This window comes from Mirounga leonina, unplaced genomic scaffold (genome assembly GCF_011800145.1).
Source record: "Mirounga leonina isolate KUSES-001 unplaced genomic scaffold, KU_Mleo_1.0 Mir_418, whole genome shotgun sequence".
NCBI classification, from domain to species: Eukaryota; Metazoa; Chordata; class Mammalia; order Carnivora; family Phocidae; genus Mirounga; species Mirounga leonina.
Window position 1 is genome coordinate 12,229,920 of NW_023270739.1, and position 25,110 is coordinate 12,255,029.

The window sequence follows — 25,110 nt, forward strand, 5'->3', positions numbered from 1 at the left end:
GTAAGTGGGGGGGATGAATATGCAGAAGCAAAAGACATGGTCCCTGTCCTCAAGAAGCTTTTAGTCAGTTCAGAAGATAAAACACACACACATTAAACAATATTAAAAGAATTACAGAACAGCAGATCAACAAGCTTGAGATGATTAACAGGCAGAGCCCTGCTTTCCCTAGCTTGACAGTTCATCAATATACTCTTATTGTAATTAAAACATGTTTAAAGGAATTTCTTGTCCTGTTTGGGAGTGGAACGAGAGAGGATCTCCCACAGCTATGTGACTGTTCTTTCTGCTAGACTCCAGCCTTACTTGTCACATTCCCATCTCAACGTTTCTAATCTTCCTTTTTATCATGCAACTAACAGCCCACAAATACCCAAATGAAATCTTTGATATAGAGACTCACTCCTAAAAGCTCTGATGAATGACCTGGTTATACTACACTGTTTCATTTAATAAGATGTTATATCTAGATATCTAGATCAGCAAGATGTGGACGGAGAATGGGAAGCATTAACGAATACCACAGAAATGTTATTCCACCATCATCTGGGTTAGGTACATGTGGAAGGGACACAGGAGGAGGTGGGGATGCTGATCACAGGCTCCTTGCAGGAGACAGACTCAGGGCCAGACTATAATGGCAGGGATGGACATGGATTCATGGGGAGAAAGGCATCCTAGGAGCAGAAGAATTAGTCAAGCAAAGGCGCAGAAGCAAGAGTTAGTTGTGTGCAGAGATTGGCAAGCAGGCTGGTTTGGCTGAGGTAAAGGAAAAAGAAAGCTCAAAACAGACCTGGGGTACAAAAGAGGATCTGAATGGAGACTTTGAAATCCTAGGCTGACAGGTCTGGATTATAGTTACAGAGATATTTTTGTCTTCTATTTCATCTAAATATTTATTAAAAATAACTCTCATTACAAAGTTTGAAAGCTATGAAACAGTATTGCCCTGACATGAAAAAGAAAATGTTCTATGCTATAAGTATTCAATTTTCATACCCCTATGTGTCTAGCACAACGCCTTGCCAACAGCAGATCCTGTGTAAGTGTTTATGGACTAAACTGAGTTGCACTTGATGTTATCTTGTACTTTCACAGAAAGGGAATGTATAGTGTTTTATGGGACTCCTAATAAATAAACCATGATCAAGAGAAAAGCTAGATCTCTGGGTAGAAAATTCATTTTCATCATCAAGATCTACAAAGTTAGGAAAGATATTAGCCTTCTACAGGAAATTCTGCATAATGCTTTCCAAGGATTTCTTGTTCTCTGCTAGACTGTGAGCAACTTGAGGGCAGAGTCCATGTCTTATCTAACTGTGATCTGCAGTATCTAGTATAGGCTGGGGACATACAGTAAGTGCTCAGTAAATGCTTATTAAGAAGCTATAATACATTGGTCATGGCATAAATGGAGAATGGTAGAGAACCATTTGTCAAGAATCCTTATAGTATTTTAATTATTATTTCCCTGATGAGTCAATGTCATTAGACATTCTGACAGTGCAGCAGAAGTCAGGCCCCCTTTGTACCACACAGCCTGGAATTCCCAACCACTAACTGGTGTAGACTCAGTTTCTTACATTCTGGGGCATCGGGAGGTCTAGATTCTAGTCTCAGATCTTCCTCTAACTTGCTGGGTGTCCTTGGGCAAGTCATTTCCTTCTCAGGGCTTGAGTCTACCCATCTATAAAATGAAGGGGTTGGACAAGATGATCCCCAAGATTCTATTCTAAGAGTCTAAATATTAGGCTACTAAGTAATTTTGTTCTATTTAAAAAGCTGCTAGGTTTTTAAGACACTAAAACTCAATACTGCTAAGCCTTTGTTTCTAATCAAGATATATATTCTAAAACTAAGAGTCAAACATAGCATCCTACCTGTAACTGACCGACACCAAGACCGGAAATCCTTTCTGCAAAACTACTGGCAGATGATTAGAATGATTACAAAAGTAAATCAAAGCAATGGCAAGTGTTACAAGGAAGGATCTAAATTCAGTCATGGCCCTCACTAAGCCGGCCATTTCATGAAGAGTTACTGGCCCTAAATATATGAAGGTCACATCTAAAAAGGATGGCTAGGTGTCAGATAATATGTACATCATGGTTAAACGGAGATACTGTATATTGAAATGTGCATCAGGATTAAGATATTCACATAGCAACAACTCCTTCATACTTACCTTTAATGCTATACACAGGCCTTAACACAAGTTAAGACTGCCCTCGTTATCATCAAAAAGTACAGTGATGTCTACTGGATAAAGAGCCCATTCTAGGCACTGTGACAGTATCATGGCGGGCTTCTCATCTGATCAGGCATCTGGCCAGGGAAGAGATAAGCCTCCAAGAATGTTCAACTGGAACGAAACATCATTTAGAAATTTGATCTTACTAAACGATAAGGAACCATAATCTATAAGGGCTTGGCCAGGCACGAGGACATAGATAAAGCACGTCCAAGAAAGGAAACCCTATTTTGCCCCAGCCTAACCCTTGGGACTGCTAATGGAAACCAAAAAATACTTTAAGATTTGGCGGGGGGGGGGGGGGGGGGAGATTATGGGATTTATACCATATTTAAAATTTTTTTTTTCTTCCCCCAGATATATTTTAACATTTTCCTGAGCCACCATTTCCCTGTAAGGGTGGTCCTCTGGGATGCCTGGGCTTACATAATTTCTCAGAACCTTAGAGAAGGTTCCATTTCTTAGGGCTTCTGGTTCCTATGTAAGTAAGTCTTTCCCCCAGAAATGACAGTGCAATATTGGGGCTCAGTACTAACATACCCAATCGCACATTATAGAATAGGCCAGATGTATATGTGTATAAAACACCTTACTTGACCTGGAAGCAAGAGAATACTCTTGCCCACAGCACATGTTTTTGTGCAATACAAACAAAGCATTCAATTCAAGTGTACTTGTTGAAAAACAGGACATAATTAAGCAGTTGGTAAAATGCATTCTTGTTTCCCACTTGCAGATCTCCCAAGAGTCCCTTCGAATTTACCTATACGAGTTTCAGCTTCCCGCTTGCCACTTAGCTTGATAACGACTCAAAAATCATTCCCTTGTTTTCAAGGGCTCTTCTTTCTTGTCTGCTCTGTGTACTACAGGGCAGTATTGACACATGGAATTAATGACAGGGTCTGTAATGAAACAACAGTCATGCAAACACCAGTCTGCTCTTTTGATAAAACAGCATGTTAGAGACCTATTCACCTCCCTCTAATTGAGTACTGCATAATAGTTCCGATCCTTTTATGTAATATATTTTGTTCTATGATTAGAAAAGAAGAAAGGGGGAAACCTGTGAGGCATTGCTTCCTTCAATCGCCCCCTGATTAATTCTCTGTTTCTAATGAGGGCGGCTGCTATTTAGGCAGGTTCTGTTACATACTTGTTTTGTTGACTTCTGTACAATGTATAACAAAACCCAAGACGGGATAATTGGGAACCATTTCTGTGGCACAGGGATTCCTGCTCTTAATGTAAGGTTGGCTTGGAAAAAAAGAACCCTCACATTTTAAATTAGCCATTTCATACATGTGAAAGATAGGATGAGAAACTGGTAAATAAATAAAACATTTTTAATGAACACAGAGCTTTTCCAAAAATGCCTGCTAGAATGGAGCCTGTGCTAGCCCGGAGAAAGCAGCTCTGTAATCTGCTCTAATTCCAAGTCTGAGAGGGCATCTTATTTCAAGATTTCAGCATCACTGGAACAGTCCATAATCCACCGAAGTACAGTGGACTACCTAATAGCTTGTTGATATGCTTACAAGTGTTTATAACCCCTTTTTCTCATAGAAAAATATTATAACTTTGGCCATTGCTTAACATGTTCAGTTACATGCTGGGCAAGAATGTCCTTTGGGCTTGGACCCTGATCCTTCATCTTTCATGATTTCCCATCTAATGGCTTCCTAGTGCTGACTGGGTACACTGATCTTTCACTAAGCCACTAACCCAGTACATTTGGAGGGGTATGGTGGCTTTTCTATAGCAAATTTGAGGTCTTCAGGCTGCCTCTTTCAAAACAATTCTGAGATCTTCCCTCAGACCTCACCATTGTGCTTTGGGACTCGGTACAATTAGGAAGGTTAATATGTAGCATAAAAATATTTCCATGACAAATGGATATGGCATATTGTCCACTACTTTGGACTACTTTCTACTTTATAAAGGTAATTGGCAGTTGCCTAAATAGTGCCACTGGGAAGCCTTTTTAAAGTTAGATTTTCTTAATGTGATTGCATTAAATATAAGAATTTGTTAGAATACCTGTAATCATTCTTTTTAAAATAATTGAAATAACTCATATTAACACAGAGTCATAGCAATTTTACTGGTTTCCTTCATATAAAGGTGTGTGTGTGTGTGTGTGTGTTTGATATAAACTATTTATTTTAGCACCTCACCTGATCTTTGAGAAGACCTCAACTATGGAATGAAAAAGCAGGAATGCATGTCTTCCAAATCTTAATTCTCTTCTCCGGTAAATACGCTTACCGTCTGTCTTCATGCTTTGCATTTTCTTAAAATTTAGAACATCTTTTTTAAAATCAGACTGACACATTTTTGAGAGCTGTTGGTCATTTTTTCAAAATAACGTAAGATCTGGAGTCTTAAGACTGAGAACTGAGTCTTGACTATGTCATTAACCAAGATATGCCTGATCTTGGGTCAGTCACTTAATGATTGGTCCCATTTATTCTTCAGTGAAACACTCCTTGCCCTATCTAATTCAGAGGGCTGCTTCACCGATCATTAGAGATCATATGTATATGGAAGCGCTTTTTAAACTTGAAAGCACTATATAAATATTAGTCTTTTATCCTTGTTTCTGTTAGAAGATCACATGCAAAGCTTCTAAAAATTTGTTACCTACCTCACATTAAACAGCATGGTTAAAAAAATATGTAGAAAGAGGTTAGGGACAGTGCTAAAGAATCAAATTTAGTTTTATCCTAAAACTAAAGTGAAAGTATTCTTATTTCTTGGTAATTTTTCTACAGAATTTTTCTATCCTGTTGTCTAAATTAGCAAAATAAATATTAATAAGAGATCAGCATGCCAACTGACACTGTTGAATAAAGCAGGAGAAATAGAAGTTCTTACATGCTTTCCCCAATTAGAAAGACTTAAAAGTTGAAGGAAGGTAACTAAGAGCACCTGTAAACAGACAGGGGACATTATTCTTACTTGATGTTTCTCTAACAGATAGAAGCCATTTCAGCTAGTGCTTAAACTAAGAGCTCAAAGTAGTCATTCCTACTACTGAGGTTAAAGAACAGTGACTACCAACAGGCAATACAAAGGTCATATGACATCCTACTTAGAGGTGTCTAGCCAGTGGAAGGGCCCTCTATAACCTAAAGATACACAATATCAAGTTTCTCAAATTAATCCTCCCTTGCTACTTTAAGGGTATATTAATTTAACCGGATCCAAGTTCCCTTAATTGAACTTCCAGGCAACCTTACAGTGTACTTTAACAATGCAGAATAGTGCTGCCACACGTAAATATAATGTAAGCTACAAATGCAAGCCACAGACGTAATATTAACTGTTCTAGTAGCCAGATTGAAAAAGATAGGTAAAATTGATTTTCATATATTTTGCTAACCCAGTATATTAAAAATATTATTTCAACATAAAATCCATATTAAACAATTGAGATATTTTATATTTTTCTTTTTATACTGAGTTTTTGAAAGCCTGAGTATTTAACCCTTATAGGACATCCCAATTCAGACTAACCGCATTTCAAGTGCTCAGTAGTCCTATATGGCTTGTGGTTACTGTATTGGACAGCACAGATCTAAAAGATTTTCTGATATAAACAATTAAGATCTTTACACTTTTGTACCTACAATAGATCTCACAATGCTTTACAAATTGGATGCTTCTGAAACATACCTGAAAAACATGTCCTTGACTAACTTATCATAAAGGTGGGTGTGATCACAGTTGCTGATATTTTTGTAAGCAGAGTAACTTATTCATAGGGAAAAAAATTACATATTCTCAGTCAGCCCATCCCAGCTTTAGTAAGTCTAAAAATAATCTCTGGGTTAAAGGGAACTATTCCCATATTTGGAACCTGCATCTATTAAGAAAGCCATGTCCCAAATACTGCACAATGGCTGGCAAATATATATATAAATATAATAGATAAGGAAGAAATGGGAAAACAATTAAATGTAAATTTTAGATTCTGATGGAATGTATAAGCAAAACGGCAATGTACCTTGTTAAATGTGACTGGGGTGGGGTGGGGGGGTGGGGAGGGATGGCAGTAGAAGATTAATCAGTGCCTGGTTCCAATTAAGGAACTAAAGGGGATTAGAAAAGTCAAAACAAAACTGAAACTTGAAATATTTCCTTTGGTTAGTTTAAGCTTAAGCCAATCAATCCTTTCTCCCTTCTTCTGGAGGAGGCTGCGTTATTATACATGAGCTATATGCTGTAGCTAAGGCGAACGCAATTGTATGAGACCCACTGGAGTTGCTTAACCACACAGTCCCCATTCTAATCTCCCACTTAAGTTGAGGGGGCTTATTTTTTTTCCAATTCAAAGAAGGAAAGAGGAGGTGGAAAGGGAGGCAAATTTCATCCCCTCTTTCACCTCTGCTCTCACATAGAAAGCTTCATTGAACATTTTTAATCTCGTGCCTCAGGCCTTAATGCTTATGATATATATTACAATGATCACTTTAAAGAAATTATGTGCCCCAATATTTAAATGAGTCAGTCATGGGCCAAAGTACCTTTATGGAATTCCTTTCCAGCCTTGAATTTTATCATATCTGGCCAAGAAATGGAACTGACAAAGGTATAAAGTCTTAAACCATGTAGGCTATTTTATAGAGCAAAAAACTGGCCTATAGATGTGGGGATCAGCTGTGCTCATTATTTCATCATCACACACTAGAGGAACCACAGGGTACAAGGCACTGTACTAGCTAGACATGATGGGATTTATAGGGTTCAGATTATTTTCAAACTCTCATGACCTCCAGGTCCACTGCCAATCCCCTTACCTACATCTGTCACAAATACAATCCTTATACACACACACACACACACACACACACACACACACACTCACTAGGAATACTACTAAGTCATTTGGTATTCAATGGGAAGAAAATGTTTGAGCATGAATCTCTCCGGTGTCCTTGGAAATAGAGCTACGATAAAGCTGCCAAGGTAGTGAGCTCCTTGCAGCAGTCGCTATGCCCAGCATGGAGGCAAAGTGGAAATGTAACTTTAATTTTTGCATTGGTGGTTTTATAGTTCTGGTAGTAGATGACATCTGTACCCTACACCAGGCTCAGTAACAGTACTTGGCATGACCAACCTTAGTCATCACTTTGGTAAGTGCTTTGGCACGGGCCACTGTTGCTAACCACCATCCTGGTGCAGGTCCTTCACATCTGCTCTCCTATGGATGGAAAAAAGGAAGTGTCTAGTGTCCATTCATTGGCCACGTCACCTCCAATCTAGCCTTTACTCACATGCCTTTCAATTCAGGCCCAGGAGAAAAGGATTTCATTTTTGAGAAGAAAAGTTAATCAGACAAAGCTACAGTACACTCTTAGCACAATAAAGACTTGGTGGGATGAAGAACATCCTCAGAGTGACAGCTGAGGGAACTAACCAGTACCACAATGCTGAAGAGAATGATTAGGAAGTGTTCTGGCAAACACTGACTCTAACAGACAGACACAGTAGCACAGTGGACAGAGCAAAGGTCTTGAGTTCTGGAAAATGAAGTTCCTAGTCTCACTTTGGTATGAAGCTAGAAAGAGAATGTATGTGGAAGTGTTTTGTAAACTGTTGAAATGGATTATCACGTTTGGAAATGTTTGGGGCAATTCTTTGGGATTCCCCCAAATAGAAATCTGATAACAGATTATATTAATCAAATAATGATAAAACAACCTGAGCTTTTTGTAAGAAAGATGCAGTATATGAATACCAAAGGTTTATCTTACTGACAGGAGTAGATTTCCCTCTACTTGGAATGAACGGTCATTTCTCCACTTATCTATTAAATACCTTTTAAACTTCAAGAATCAGCACAAATGCTATCTTCCCTGTGAAATCGTCCCTGATTCATCCAGACAGAATGAACTGCTCCTTTTCCTGGGTGTTTACAGTTTAACATAGACCTTATTTTGTCATTATTTCCATCTACCTTGTATTTTAGAACAGATTATAGCCATTTCCTTCACTAGAATGTGAGTTTTCCAAAGGCAGAGCCTGTCACATTCTCTGAATCTCCCTCATCTTCCTAGCACAGTGCCTTGCACAGAGTAGCTGCTTAATAAATGTTCCCTGAATTGTACTGAACTTAGTCTCCTTTAGCTCTATGCCATCTCCTCTACCTCAAAAAAACCAAAAACCAAAAATCAACAGTGAAGAGAGAGAAGAAACTTAAGACAAACATATAAGACGCATAAAGAATGGCTTCATTCTTTGCATTCCTGCTTTGGAATGCCCACTGCTGATCTCCATACAGTTTTGTCATTGATTATTAGTGAGAGCAAATGTTAGAAAGCACACACACAAAGGCAGACAATGTAAAAAACCCACCACACGTCATGCAAAAAATCTGTGATTTAGGACTATTTTTAAAGTTGCCTTTAGCTTCAATTTTAATGGCAAAATCGGTACCATCAAAGCCAACACAAGACATATTTGCTCTGTTTTATTCGTGCAAAAATCAGTATCACCTTCAGATTGAGTTGGGCATCTTCTGGGTGTTTCTGGATGAGTACACATTTTCTTTGAGGCATAGTTTAAATCAAGTGGAAGCTTGGATATTTCAAACTTGACATTTGTGTATTTATTTGTTGGCAGCTTCTAGAATATGTGGATTCCCCTGGGATTAAAAGAAGGCCCTAGCACCGTTTTCTGTCCCTTGTATAGGGATGCCTTATGAAATGATCTTATCTCTTTCAGTAAGTCAAGTACCTGGGTTATACTGTATTATTTTAGGCAGTCTTTCCCCCATCTCCCACTTTCCTAGTTTGGAGTTTACTCATTCAGGGATATAGGCAGTTGAACAGCATCTGTGTTCTCTTTTAAGGACTCCTATTATTGGAGTGAAATTTATGAAACTTGTTTACTGTCCTAACACACTGATATGCTCCACATAGGTCCTTATTAACACTTCCCTCTCCAGCTTCTACTAGATGGACTCTGTTGGTTCTCATCCTAACTTTTATACTTGCACCACTGTTTCATTAGCTACATCAGATCCTTTCAGAAGTAGCCAAGCACAAATCTTACGTTTATATATTCATTCAGAGCTTGTAATTCTGCTTCCTGTACGTTTGCCAACAGTATCTTCTCTTTGACTGTAATTCCTTCGGTAAAGGAACATGTCAGTTCTCTATGAAGGTATGGAGAATGTCATTTGCAAACAAAGGTCATTTGAAGATTGTGAGCATAGTTAGCTGTAGATTCTAACCTCTTTGGGAAAGGATGGAAATTCAAAAGGACTAGCTGGAAGTCACTAAATTCTAGTCATACTAGCTTTGTGGATGTGATCTAGATGATGAAGCTGTTTATTTCTATATAACTACTACCACATTCCCAGCATCATTTGAAAAAAGCTCAGACTCTGCCGTGTCTCCCTGTACTTGTCATACTCCCCATGTCAGTCAGCCTCCTGCTGTGCCTTAACCTCTATTTGTTTCTTTGTACCACCCTTCCCTATAATGGTTGGCTTTCTGGCTTTCCCTGGATTCTTCTGACTGAGGGATACTAGCCTTTACATAGTTGCTGTGAAAAAGGAGATGCTCAGAAGAAATACACCTTTAAGTGGCAGCTGCCCCAACACACAGAAGCACTCACTCAAGATGGCTTAAAGGAGACAGGGACTCAATGTATGACTAGAAAATAGAGCGATTCAGGCAAGTGTGAAAGGAATTAATATTTTCTAGTAACCCCTCCAAGATGACTAGTTGCTGATTAGTATATATTTGACTTAAGTATTTTCAAGACTGGCTATTTCCGGAAGGGAAGGCGGTGTGAAGCAAGAAGGGAAGGGGAGATTGGCTTTAGAACCCCTAATTAATATAAGCACTTGCTTTCAGAAAACCCTTAATTTGAGCTATTCCTTTTCACTTTTTCCTGTTGGGTGCATGACATTTTAGAATTCTTGGTATCAGCAGCAACCCAAAAAGACAGAATTGCCAACTTGCACATCAAAAATGAGGGGGGGAAAAAAAAAGCATAATGATTTGGAACAAAAACCAAAACAGACTAAAACAAAAAATACAAGCAGCAGCAAAATCATTGAACCTAACTCATAGCATCTTTTTGAAGACAGGGAGGTTAGTTGGTTAAATATCACAGTGATCTAGTAGTTACTGTCCTAGCTTTGAGAGTTTAAATGTTTAAGAATGCACATCCAGAAGCGGCACATGTAGAAAAACCATGGTAGCCAAGAGAGATCTGACCTACTGCTGCCCGGGCCACCCTGTTCCAATTAACATGGATTTCCAGAGTTGCTGTTCCATGATAACTCTCAGTAAGAGAGACAAAGAAATAGAACATTTTTAGAAACCAAGCAGAAAATGGATGGGAATACAATACCTGGAAAGTTTATCAAGCATGTTGACAAGTTTCATGGCTTCATATTCTTTTTGTTCTTCTGTCATTTCATCTATGGGATTTGGCATTGGTTCCTCTAAATGACCAGTGATAAGATTAATGCTACAAAAAGAAAAAAAAGTTATGCTGTATGTTTTAAAATTATGCTCTTTCTATACTTTCTGGTCCAAGTTGTAAGTTGTAATAAGAAAGAGTATAATAGCCAAAAATTGGCAATAATAGCAATTTTGTAGTATAGAATTACTATAGGAATTTTAAAAAATTTGCTTCTTCTACTAATTTGCTTTGGGAAATGGGTGGTAGTTTTACTTTAAAAAAAAAAACCAATAGCTGACTTGCCAACTTTGTTTTTTTTAAAGGCATGGCTGCTTTTTAAAAATATGAAATTTGATTGGTGCCGTTAGGATAAATATCCTTGGATGCATAGTTTATTAATTTAAGGGGACAAATGATTTCAGAGTAGGAGAAATCCATTTTGTGATACAGCATAAAACACATGTGTCAAAAAAACTGGAAAAATGATGGCAGAGAGGCTGAAATCTGAAAATGAAAGCATGCCGATTTATCATCTCAGGAAATTAGTCCATTAGTGAGACCACAGAAGGCAGTGAGTGTTCAAATAATAAAAGATAAAGCAGAAGAACAATTTTAATTAGATTTGATCTGACCTAGATTAAAAAAAAAAAAGAATGAAATCTAGCCTACCAAGAGACAGGTATACCATCTGACTTTCTGGAAATAATAAAGTACTTAAAATGTGTATGTCCCATAAACTTTGTACGAAGTTCTAATACCAAACAAGCTATCCTCTTAGATGAAAGCCACACTTTTTTTTTTTTAAAGGAGATGAAAGAAAATTCTTCAATGGCTGCTAAATATCTATAACTTAAACATCTTTCTGGAAAAGTAGACAAGAGGTTACGGCATTTTGTTTCAGCCAAGTATGGACAGTTTGCAGGGATATTTCATTTGATCATTAAAAACAAACAGCAAATTGCTAATAAATTGCTTTCTAGGGTCTACAAACACAAATGCTTTCAGTGGCCAGGCCTGCAGGATAAGCGAATGAGTGAACTGGTCAACCATAAATAGTGTGGAGTGTTGGGGACTGGAGTAAACTTGAGGACAGTACCAGTCTAAAGTGGCAGGAGGTAGAATCCTGTGGGCCAAAACAAAGACCTTGTGATCAAATAGGTCCTCTGGAGGCTAGCTTGCAAGCCCCGCTTTAGACTTTGACTTGGGCAGATTAACTTTCTTTACTGACCAGGGATTTCTCATTTGAGTAGTAAAAGGGCTAGGTTACTAGGTACTATTATCTATTATTAAAAGATTTCCTTTTCTTTTTCTACATTCCTCAGGGGGTACATGATATTCACATTTTTGTGGTAGGACTCAGTGCTCAGCATCCTCAAAAGCCAGATCTAAAACATCTGTTTTAACAGTCTTGCTTAAGACCTACGTCTACAGCCATGATTAAAAAACTTTTTTTTTCTTCAAAGCAGTGGATCGACCCATCCACCTCTCCCTGCCTTTTTTTAAACAAATGAAATCTACACAGAAAGCCCATATATAAAATAGACAAAGTGGAACTGCTCAAGCAGAAGAGGGGATGGGGTGGTCAAGCAAAGTGGAGGCCTAAAGCCCCTTATGTTTGTACTTACTTGCTTCCTCTTAAGTTTGCCCCTGAGGTACTTTTAGGAACTCTGGGAAATAGTCTGAAAACTCACAGGCTTGTCAGTCATTCTTAGCTTAGGCTGCACATTAGAATCACTTGGTAAACTTTAAAGAAAAGGCTTAGGCCTCACCTGAGACCAACTAAATCTATGTATTTTATTTTCCTGGTGATTTTGATACACAGTGAGGTTAAGAACCACACAGGGCTGGAGTGCCAACTTCAGACACTCATTGTGTGCTACTATTCCCTCTTTTTGTTTTTGTTTTGTTTTGTTTTTTAGGTGCTCATAATAGAAGAGAAAAAGGCCTCTAGTTAGTGGTCATTAACAAATACACTGAAATGGGGTCATCATAGTTCCCAAAGTCAAGAACAAATGGAACCTAGACAAGGCTTCAGAGAACTACAGCATTTTAAAGATGTATCCAGATGCCACACTGAAAATGTAATTCCACCACCCATCTATTATTTGCTTTTAGGCTTATCACAACAGAACATTTCACTGGTTTACTTTCTGCCACCTGCTAAATTCGAAAAACGAGTCTTATAAATGAATTAGTAAAGGTACTTATTATAGGAACATACTACTTCCCAAGCAGACAAAGGAAATCAGGCCTAGAATAAAGTACAAGGGAAGGTAGATGTATTAACTATGTAAAACATGTTCGATTTGTCTCTTGAGAGAAGGCGCCTCTTCTCAAGTTTAGTGGAGGGGTGATTTAAGAAATCAGATCCACAGACTGTTTTAGAATATAATGACATTAGCACAAGCCATCATTTGCCTTGGGGGGAAAAATGTGTCAGGAGGATACACTGGTAAGCTCTGTGGTATCCACAATGTAAAGTCAGGACATGAATTTCTGAATCAGGGCACATTTGATTCTTTCTTTGGTTCTTTAAAGGGCTTAATAGAAATGATGTCCATTTTCCACAAGCTGACCTCAAGTCCTCTGCTGCCGAAATGATTTAATGACTTGCTCCGAAATTAGCTACTAAAGTCACAAAATCCTTTGCTCACTGAGCATAAAAGCAGTAGGCAGAAATTCATTCTTACAGAGTAAGAATTTACCATCCTTTACTCATGCAATACCCCCCGCCCCCAGTATGCAGAAGAATGTACACAATATCACAGAAAACACAAGCTGGGGCACTGAACTGTGCCACTCATAGGAAAAATGCCAATGTGCTTGGGGTCAGGAGGCAGACTTGGAAATTGTCTCCCCTCCTGCTCCCCACTTCAAACCAGACTCCTGTGGTTTCCCTACCCAGAGAGGAAGAGGAAACAAATAAGTCACTGTAACAATGATGTGAGGTTTCATAAAGTAGATTATTTTCAGTTGACCAATCACTTGCCACCTTTATAGAACCTCAAATAGTATAGTCTAAGACTTAACTTTCTAGGTTTCAGGATCTTAACACTGAAATTCTGGGGTTAGTTTAAGACTCTGAAATTCTGGGGTTAAGTTTAAGTGAGTCAAAACTTACTTTGGGTAAGTTTTTAAGACTGAGTCTTAAGATGCTTTAGGTACACTAATTGTGGCGGATACTATACTGGGTAATTTTATGGTATGATTTTGTCTCACCCTATCTGTTCCCCTACCCCATCTTTCCAGCACTCCAATTCTATGATTATATATGTCTTTCAGTTAGGTGACAAGAATTATTTAAACTCATTTGTTAGTGTATCATCGAGCATTTTGTATTATATAAGGTCATTACATGAACTGACCACAGTTATGGGCCTGGTGATGAAGGGATTAAGACATAAAAAGGTATGGGCATATGAATATATATGTAAAAGCTGAAATATATTTCAAGACTTTTGCTTTTCAAATTGTTGCTATATTTGCCCAACATCAACAGTACCAGGTCACTTAACAAAAAAGCTATTAAGATTTCCCTGAGCTATATTAAAGTTAACTTCAATCTCTAAAACGTGGGGATTAAATTTTACTCAAAGCATTCTGGTTAAAGAAGAGTTGGCTATAAGGGCAAATCTATACAGAGGCTAAGCAGGTAAGATGAATGAAAAGGATCCACTGTTAAACCAGAGGAGCTTATGCCTGGTATAATGGGGACCACCGCCACTCAACTCCATCAGCCAGTTGCCTGCCATGTGAAAATGCAGGCTTAATGTTATTAGAACTTATTCAAAAGAAGTTAGAAATCCAAATTTCCATCTGAAATATCTGAATTCTGAATGTTGGCAAGTAATTAGGAAGTACTATGTAAAACAAAATAAAAACACAAAACTAAATAACCAAAGAATGCAACATCAAGTACAGAACCTAACTGTGAGACAATTTGCAACCTCTAGGAAAGGGTGAGGGTTTTCAGGAAAAGGTATTTGTGAGCCCAGAGCCAGGATGGGGTGGGGGGGTGGGAAAGGAGAGGTTCTATGCAAATAAGGCTAGAAATGTCTTTCCAGGAAAAACTCCCCAGAATACTTGCCCCCTAACAAAACAATAAAAAGAACAGAGTGGAAATATACTATATCCTTGTTCATTTAATTCAAGAAATATAAAAATACAGATTTTTTGGCATAGCTTCAATAATGGTGACAATTACAATGGGAGTTAAAGCAACAAAACAAAATCTTGACAAAGAAAGTCTCTTGTCTCATGCTGGAGAAATTATACAGCTGTTGCCACAGCTACTCCTGAGAGAAATATAGCCAAGAAGGAAACACCTCTGAGTTGCTTAGTACAATGATTCTAAGCTTCTGTATGTGATTATGAACTAGTGTAGGGTATTAAGAGTATAAGGAGGTATCCTAGAGTTCTGCCCACCTTGGCCATCCCCTCCTTCTGCCCTCCGTTTAGCAGAGCTTTAAAGATACCTCTTTGAACCCCTAGGCTCTTATATACCCAGCCTGAAAGCCACTGGTCTAAAAGGAGCCAAATGTCATTAGGCACACATCTTTCAATTGATGTTTGGAATGATGTACAAAACCATATTAGTTACACTATACCACCTGTATAGGCAAGGGGCCTCCATGCTCAGAGGCACAACAAAACTGGTATAAAAGTTAGAATTTAGACATTTCTCTTTCTGATACAGGACCAAAGTTTATCTGAAAACTTAACATGGCTAGACTTACACCAAAAACCTGTGTGGCATGTAACTTGATTCTATGAGTGTATTTCTGCTAATTGCAGAAAGCCATTTCCAGTCCATTAAATACACTTACTTTGACACAAAAAAGATGGTTGTGAAATTAAGTCTCCCATAGCCTGAACGTAAGCTCCACACAATTGTTGGTTTCAGATTCCACTAAAGGATTATAGGTTACCTTGGTGCATCAATCAGAATCCACTTACATTTTTGACAACGGGACTAGGGCCAACTGGATAAAGGGCAATTTCTCTGCTTCTGCCAATACTAGCAACTGTTGTGAATAAATGCATCATACGAAAAGCATACCGTGATCTTGAGAACACTTGATTGGTGAAGAGTAATCAGAGGGTAGGGGAGAAAGCAATCCTTTCAGAGGCTGAGTTTATAAGCTGGACTAGACTGGTAAAAAGTTTTCATAATTTTTAGGGAAAAAGTTCTTTGAGAGCTACAGATAACTCCCCAAAGCACAAAGGGTTCTCTTGCTTACAAAGTACTTTGTTTACCACCACTTCCACAAGGACCATTTGAATAAGCATTTTTTTTTTTTTAAGTAGGCTCCACATCTAACGTGGGGCCTCAACTCGCAACCCTGAGATCAAGAGTCAAATGCTCCACCAACTGAGCCAGCCAGGCACCTCATGAATAAGTATTTTAAATTAACAAACATCCCACTACAGTGTTTCACCTGAAAGAGGGAAGATGTAAGAAAAAAACAGATGCAAATCTATCTGAAGGGGAAAGATGTAATGCTATGTGAGAAACACATATTTATACTTGTCATGAACAATGTTTAAGAAACACAACAAGGTTTCACAATGGTGACTATTCTGACCACACTAACACTCCATTCCTATGAACAGTATAGGCCAGGTCCAAAGGCTGAAGAAGATTCCAACTAGGGATGTAATAAGGTCTAAGTATAGAATCTTCCTAGCCAAGACAATAACAATACCAAACATCATGGTCCTTGATTTAAACAAAAGGTGCTCTCCTGAAATCTAACCTCACTTTCATAATCTAACACATTTCTGTTTCCCATTCTACTAGGAGAGACCCCAGCGTTCTTGTATTTTCTCCAAGCAATTTCTTGTTATAGTAGCATTCTGGTGCTTGTAAGATACGTGATCATTACCACTGGTAGAAATCATCTACCAAACGAAATCAACAATACACACTGAGATATAATGACATCAACTATCTGTAAGTATTTAAGAGCTTTTTTTAAAATCTTAGTTGACTTGTCCACATAACTTGGGACACAATATATGCCTAATATAATTTCTACTTTCATTTAAAAATATGAAAGTATACCTCAAGTGGTATACTTTAATTTCTCAAATGGAGAGAGATAAAATATTAAACTGATATGAAAATATAGTTTATGGAATAGAAAAATCAAGAGCTAGCAAGACTAATTTAGAATGATGACTTCTATAATTAGGGAAAGGTTAAAGTATGATTCCTCTATCTAAGCTTCAATTACATGATAGAGATGCTCAATTTATAACATCTAAATGGTGGCAGTCTTAAGAATGTACTGCTTAGAGTCACTGCTAGCTTTTTTCCCCAAAAGTCTTTTTTTTCTAGGACACACTCTACAGGATCCTGCTGAGGCTGAACTGGAGATACTAAAAGTGATGCTACCTACCCAGGCCTGATTTGCCAAGGAATACAGGCCATATAAGTCTTGTCTAATTAGGGAATGATCTTTGCTTTTACCTTCTGATAACCTAGTACTTTCATGTTAACAGGGCACAATCTATCCTTTTTTAAAAAAAAAAGCCTATTTTAACCATGTTAATAAGAGAAAAAAGGAGGATACAAAATTTTATTTAAAAAAGCCTAATTTTGCAGATGATTTTCTATCCTTTATCAACTACCACATGTTCCTCATTACATTCTAGAAACTGCCAGTAGAAAACCTATCATGTCAACATCATCGATAATGCCAAAAGGTAAGGGCATACCCTTTGAACATTCAGTAACGGAAACCAGAAAATTGAGCTCAAATAACTTCTAATAAGTGGAACTAAGAAATTGACCTGGGATGGGGGGTTAAGAAGGGGAAAAAAAGGATGGGGAGGAAAAAGAAGAAAGTAGAGGTGGTCTGTTTTGGGATAAGAGAAGAATTAGTCTTTGATTTCTAAGCACTGATTCAGGGAAGACTTGATAGAGTCTCCGGTTAGCCTACTCAGTGCAATAATACATCTGTTAAAAGATTATTACCCAAGTAATAATTTTCATTAAAATTTACTGTGGAGCTACACTTCTTTCCTTTTGCTAGTAATGTACCATTTTATTGACTCATATGGCTTTTATGGAAGAGGGAAAATCGAATTTATGGAACCTATGTTTAGATTTCTGAGAAAGACTGAAGCATCAAATAACCAACTTAAATACTTGATCTCGATTATACCTTATAAAATCTCAACCTTATGGAAAAGAAAGCAAAAAGTGGGCAATAATACTTTTTAAGTATATGATGGTATACATCTAAAAATACCATTTTTCCAAATACTTAGGAGAGGATAATGAGCATGCAGCAGAATATTTCTCACAATATTATCCTTCCTCAATCACTTGAAGTCACTCTTTAAGCCACTAGCTATGAAATTGCCTCTAAAAACACTATTAAATGGAAAGCTTCCAAATCCACAAAAGAAAAGAAACACTTGAAAAATGAGAGACGAAAGAAGTGAAAGGCAAATAACCAAATCAAAGGCACAGACATAGTTAGGTGAAAAGAAACTTGATACTATACTTTGGTTTTGCATTTTTGTATTCTTCAGTGTCTGTGTCCTCGTCCTCTGAGTACCAATTATCTCCTCTTCCTCCAGCCAAGAGGCCCCTGGCCGCCAACAGTCCTGCAGCATTCCCATAGCCAGTGTATTTCAGCAGGCTATCCACTGCAAAAACAGAAGAGGTTTTTAGACAGGAATCCTTGGGTGCTCACTGTCATAACCAACTATTCACCAGTACAGGGAAGTTTGGAGATATATACCACAGCAGTAAACCTTAAAATTGAGAGGTTTTCAAAGTGTGGTAGAGGTTATACTGAACTACCTACAAATTCTCCTACATGCTCTGAGGACCAAAAGCCTTTTTTCAGGTGTCAGAAATTCAAGCAGAACTGTTTGGAATATACTTTGTGGCAGGAATGGAGCCTCTGTGACCACAGGGTCATTGGTAAGGGTGATATTTTAGGTTTCTGGTCACAAAGCTTTTCATTCAGTTTTAGAGAAAGGATGACTAGAAACTAGAATTAATGAAACCCAGACTGGAATTTTACCAACACTGTCATTATCTAAAATCTTTCTTGTACCCTTTATAGGAATGACAGGGAAAGAGTACCAGAGATCACAAAACTTAAGGATGTTTGCAAAAAGGATAGCTAAGTTACTTTTGTAAAAAAGTAAGCAACAGTACATAAGCGCATGATACCCACTGAGAAGGTAGGTCCAGGAGTTAGACTGGCTAGATTTTATTAATGGCCCTACCACTTACTAGGCTGGTTGACTTGGAGAAGTTATCTTATAGCGCTGTACCCCACTTTTTCTAGTCTGGAGAATTGAAATAATAATCTACTTCACAGGTTAATACATGCAAAGCACTTAGAAAACTATCTGGCACAGAGTAAATACTCTTTCTTTTTCCCCTGATGATATTAGGTAAACTGAGTGTGTTAGGCTTCTCTTAGTAAACAACAGCAACAGCCCAATGAACCATTTGGTGCAGGTCAGTATTACCTTGTCATCAGTGCAAGGTGATAACTCTAAGATAAGTGGACACATAAAACTTTTGCAGGGGAACCCTGAACTGTAGGAATTCTTTGTGTGTGTGATTTATAAGAACCTTTAAGGAAGATACTAAACAATTGTTAGCTTTATTTAAGAGCACTTTCTTTTCTTCAGGTACAGTTTCAAGGTAAACACTAAAATATTCAATCTAAAGATAAAAATTTTAAGGCTTTCAATAAAATGTAATCTTAAAGACAACTATAGGAAACAAACCTAACACTATTTTATTCACGTATAAAGCTTCAGTAAAACCTACATGTGAAATACTACTGTAATTCAGACCACTTAACTCAAAAAAGACAAAGCTGGAGAAGATTCAGAGAAGGGCAATTAAAATGACTTTAGGGTCTGAAAGGGGCAGCAGATAGGGAAATAGGGGGGGTAAGGAAAGGCGATATAGATGATCAGAGTATGAAATCATCAAAGGCATGGATAGGATGAATAGTCCAGGAGAGAATTGTTCATTAAATTTTCAAGTACTTGAATTAGAGGGTACCTTCCTTGACACTGAAAATAGGTACTTTAGGGACAAATAAAAGGAAATCCTACTTTCAAAGGATATAGCAGACTGGTGACATCTGTGCAAAAGGAAACATGGATTAATAATATAAGTAGGTTAAAGTTTATTCTCTTTCAACCATCTTCTACCTTAAAACCTATTGGTAGGGGCGCCTGGGTGGCTCAGTTGCTTAAACGACTGCCTTCGGCTCAGGTCATGATCCTGGAGTCCCTGGATCGAGTCCCGCATCGGGCTCCCTGCTCGGCAGGGAGTCTGCTTCTCCCTCTGACCCTCCCGACCCTCCCCCCTCTCATGTGCTCTCTCTCTCTCTCAAATAAATAAAATCTTTAAAAAAAAAAAAAAACCTATTGGTAATTGTTGTCTCTTTGGTAATAAATCTCAGTAGATGCTAGATAGAATCATATTAGAATTTAATGAGGGATCATGGTGGTATAATTTGAAAGCCCTTGGAATAAATCTGAATATGCTCCCTCTTGCTCTCAGTGCCTCTGCAAGACTGGAATGGTTTAGATAAATTAATGAATTCTTAATGGATAATTAGGGAAGTGAATATCCAGTACATACAGATATTCTTAATACTCATGGAGGTCAGACAGGACTGTAATGACTTGGTCAGACACAAAGTCAGTGAGGCGAAGGATCCTAACTCTGAACCCACATGGCACTGATACTCCCATTGTAAGCACTTTTGATAAGGCTTATTTTTTTTTAACAAAGAGGTTTAGTAGTTCCAGGGAAAAAAAATCACTAAAATTGTAAAAGCGTAAGTTGAGACATGCATATACTTAAAAAATAACAATAAAAAAGATAAAATATAAAGAACCACGTACAATGGCTTAACATTAAAATAGTTTAAGAATGCAGAGTTTATAAAAGGCCAAAATAGGTTAAAAAGAAGTAAACAGAACATTAAATAATATACTTCCTTAAGGAGACAATCCTCTTGGAAGCTAGTTAATAGTAAAAAACACCTGGCACTTTTATGAAAATAATGCAGTAAGTCCATTTATGGGAACAAATGTGTCAACTCTGACAGTTTGGGTTACAAAGGCTATTTAAGACACATCTTGCCTTCAAAACAGGTAAGGCTATAGCCAATAGTTCTAAAATCAAATGAACTTCTGTTAATAGGATAAAATACTTAAAAAATGGGGGTTGGGGTAGGGAGACAAATGGACTACGAAATCTTCACAGTGAGAAACATTTTCTTTGTGAAGTTCTGATTGACATTATTTGGCAGAGTGTTTTGAGCTACTTTTTAAGCTATTTTCAAATACACTGTACAATATCCTGTCAGTATTGGGAAGGTAGTAAAAGGAAAATGGACTGAATCTGGATGTTAAAGTGAGTTGCTAAGGCAAGGAAAGGTTTTCTGGGTGGCCCTTAAAAACAAAAAGAATACAAAAATATTGATTTTTCTGTCCCAGTAATCAACCATGCAGTTAGGTAAAACTGCTATAGAAATGATACAAATCAGCATTCAGTCAGAAAGTTAGAAAAAATATTGCACCATTATTTTATCAAGATGCTGGAGGGCACCATGAACAGAGGGAAACAACCATAGAAGCACACTGCAGTTAGATGTGCACTGCTGGTAAAAATATCACTGCTTACACAAATGTGGGTTTTATCACTATCATGAAAACAATAAGGGGTTCTGCTGTTTACCAAGGAGGAAGAATGGCAGAGCCAGATTCTACCCAGAGACCATTCCCCTTTTTCTGTTATGTAGAGAAGGCTTTAATCCTTTTCCTTCCAAATAGTGCAACTTTTAGAAATTTTACACTAGCAGCCTCCTCTAACTAGTACTCTCCCTATTTCCAGCCTCACATGCTTCTTCTATTCCTTGTTTCATACAACTGCCTCATAGATCTTTGTAAAGCAAAAATATGGTGTTATCACATTCCTGGATAAAACCTTTAAGATCTGCCATGAAGGCTAAGGATGCTTCATTTTCTGGTCTCTGCTGCCTTTTCCAAGCTTACCTCCTATTATTCCTGCACATCGTGGATTCTTCACATCTTGAACTAGTCTCTTTCTTATAAATACCAGGGCTGTTTCCCATTTTTCTGTGAAGACTTTCTCTGACTGTGTCCACCACTACCCAATCATTCCCTCCTTCAGGCTATCACAACACCTGGCACATTCCTCTCTTACAGTGTACTGATCATTCCTTTATATGGAGAGATCCACAAGACCATATATTCACTACACTGCATTCAGACAGCAGAAATGTTTACTTTTTTATAACCATTTGTAAGGTACTTTGTTAAAACTAGGTATCCAAAGATGAAGAAGACATGATCTCTGACCTAATGAAACTCAATTTGTTGAACTTGCATTCTAGACATTAACTGAGGGTGAGAACATAGCAAATGTCAAAAGCACTAAAAACAGACGTAAGTAAAAATGGTACAAGGAAGACAGAATGATTAACTCTGCCTCCATGATCAGACAAGTCTTCACAGAGAAGATACTTAAGCTGATCTTCAAAGATAAATAAAGCTCACCATGCTAACAAAGATATTCCATGCAAAGGGAACAGTAACTGCCAAGTTGTGGAGATAATGCCAAGAAATGGTACAGTATAATCTGGCAAGAATAAAAAAAATTAGCATGACTAAGCAGAAAGTATATAATAGTAAACTGAATTTAGAATAGAGGCAGGCCATGAAGGTATCTAATAAAATTTGGATTTTACCAGGTGTCAGGGAGTCACTGAAAGCTTTACAAGGTGGTAATGACAAGACTGTATTTTAGAAGACTCCCTCTGTTAGCCAGGTGAAAGACAGACTGAAGAAAACCTGACCAGAAACAGAGGGCTATGATTATTTTAAGAGTTTATTAAGAGATACACAGATTTTGGAATCTCCAGCAAACAGGCTGAAGCAGAAGCCAAGGGAGAGGATGAGATCACTCAGGAAGCAATGTAAAGTGAGAACAGGGGCCAGATGAGAACTCTAGGGAACACTGGCAATTAAGTGTGGGCAAAGACAGTTGTCAAGTAAGACTGAAAAGAAAGGTCAGAAGAAATCTAGGAGTGTATGGTAGCACAGAGACAGAGAGTGGTCAATAGTAAGATAAAGGCCAAAAAATATCCATTGCTTTTGAACATCAGTTACCTTGTGAGCTTATGGAGAGCACTTCCAGTGGGATCTGGGAGGTAGGGAATGGCAGTGGAAAGCCTAACTTGGAGCAAGCTGAAGCCTGAGTGGGTAGTAAGGATACTAAGAGGAAAACCAGATTAATCTTTCAAGATGCTAAGATATGAAGGACAGTGACATGGAGATGTATATAGGTTGAGGAAAACACATAGGGACAGTTAAAAACCAAAAGAATAGAGAGTAAGTACTTTCCAAGAAGATGAAGAGAAAAGATCAGCAGGAAAGGAGACTTTAGCTTCAAGCTAAACAGACACTTCTTCCTTGGAGACTGAAATAAAGGAGACGAAAGCAAGCTCGCAGTTGTGGGGCTGTGCGCTGAGGGTGTTCCAGCCTTATTTCTCTGTGTGATTCAGCCTCAACCACAGTGCCTAGCATATGCTAGGAATGAATGAATGTGTTAACAGGGGGAGGGTTGTATTATAAGTTATCTTCTTTTATTAGACGGTGTAAGGCCTCTCTTTTAGGCCCCTGGAGAAAGTATACAATTTGCAGAACAGGTAATACAAGTTTAGATTTGGCTCAACAGAAGTTGGTAGGCACCAACACAAGGTAACCTGTGGGCCACTGTCCATTGAGGATACAGTTTTAGCCTGGCACAGATGGGTATTTAAGGCACTTAGGTAACTTTTTCTGTGCCAAGTCTGCCATGAAATTTTGCCCTTTGTATCTCATACCCTATCAATTTTCATTCTTAATTTAGTCTCTGTGTTCCTAACCCAATTTGATTGCTGCTTGCTGCATCCACTTAGTGGTGTGACTTTTGAGCCTTGATCATGGTACCTTCACCTTCAAACTTAGCTTTGAATGTCCTTAAGAAGAAAGTTCAACACTGATGAATTATTGGAAATTTATCTCATTTTAATATAGTTTGCCTCCAAACCTAACCCTAACTCCAAAATCTGATGATTTACAAGTTGAATGTAGACTACAAACTTTTTTTTTTTTTGGCCAGATAGTTTTAAATTAGAATTAGTTGACAGCATTTAAAAACTGGGAGATTTTATGTAAAAATTCAGAGTCCTGGCTTCTCTTGAAAAATCTGCAAGATTTGGTAACATCGGCCGTATGTTCCTTCATGGCAACCATCAGTTGGAGCTAAGTAGTAGCAATGTCCTCTCTCCAATCCCGCATCATCCCCTAATCCCAACCCACCGCCTTCCAGCAATGAGTTAAGTGTCAGTTTTCATTTATCATTTTATGTCCAGTCCATTTTTATTACCAGCCTGGCACTTGTAGGCATGTAAGTTTGTAACCCTTGATAAGAAAGTAAGTAATAGGAGAGCAGAGACCTTGTTTATCTTTATACCTCTGTATTCTCTGGCTCTAACTCAAAAGTTTTTTGTTGAATGGGTAAATTTTTATTTCAGAATATATCTACTAAACTTAAAATCAAGTTGGAAGGAAAAGTGGATGAGTATATATAGAATTGTTAAAGATAAAATGAAAATGATACACTTTTGCTAATATGGGTTGGCTTTGGGCTCAAAGGACTATAAAACTTCAAACAGACTAAGAGGGAACAAAGCTAATCCTTTCAAATGAAAAACAATGAGCAAATTCATTTATAAATGCATATACCATATTTGCTATCACACTAACACATTAAATGTAAGGTGATTATATTTAGATATGTAAGTTAGATTTAGATATGTAATTATAGAAGAAATAAACTTTAGTTTTCCTCTTTAAAAAAAATTTAAAAGTAAACAAGAAATGCATGCTCATTGTAGAAAAATTATAAAATACACAGAACTAAAAAAAACCAGTCATCCTACTACTCAGAGGTAACAATGGATAATATGTTAGTGTATATTTTGATAAACCTCTTTTGACTGATAGAAACAGATGTGTGATTCAGATTTATGTATACATACATAATTACACTTTAAAAAACAGCTTATTTCGGGCAGAAGACATGAAGAGACATTTTTCCAAAGAAGACATCCAAATGGCCAACAGACACATGAAAAAGTGCTCAACATTGCTCGGCATCAGGGAAATCCAAATCAAAACCTCAATGAGATCCCACCTCACACCAGTCAGAATGGCTAAAATTAACAAGTCAGGAAACGACAGATGTTGGCGGGGATGCGGAGAAAGGGGAACCTTCCTACACTGTTGGTGGGAATGCAAGCCGGTACAGCCACTCTGGAAAACAGTATGGAGGTTCCTCAAAAAGTTGAAAATAGAGCTACCCTATGACC

General features: G+C 37.7%; 1 protein-coding gene and 1 long non-coding RNA gene across 8 annotated transcripts in view; one reads left to right on the plus strand and one right to left on the minus strand.

Moving 5' to 3' along the window:
• The window catches only part of LOC117998777, a 170,951-nt gene that overhangs the window by 77,342 nt on the left and 68,499 nt on the right, over window positions 1–25,110 (plus strand). The window lies entirely within an intron of this gene.
• Window positions 1–25,110, minus strand: part of RIC8B (RIC8 guanine nucleotide exchange factor B) — a 98,765-nt gene that overhangs the window by 5,052 nt on the left and 68,603 nt on the right. Inside the window, exons 8-12 of one of the 7 annotated variants that reach the window (XR_004676075.1) lie at window positions 18,187–18,331; window positions 10,619–10,738; window positions 7,371–7,454; window positions 3,015–3,153; window positions 2,186–2,362 (exon numbers count right to left, since the gene is read on the minus strand). Coding sequence is in view for 4 of the 7 variants with exons in the window: in XM_034987663.1 (XP_034843554.1) it covers window positions 7,415–7,454; window positions 10,619–10,738; window positions 18,187–18,331 (305 nt within the window). In the remaining 3 variants the exon portion in view is untranslated. Of the gene's footprint in view, window positions 1–2,185; window positions 2,363–3,014; window positions 3,154–5,024; window positions 7,455–10,618; window positions 10,739–18,186; window positions 18,332–25,110 lie in introns of those variants that run through there. The other 6 variants (XR_004676076.1, XR_004676077.1, XM_034987663.1 and 3 more) reach the window with 6 other exon arrangements.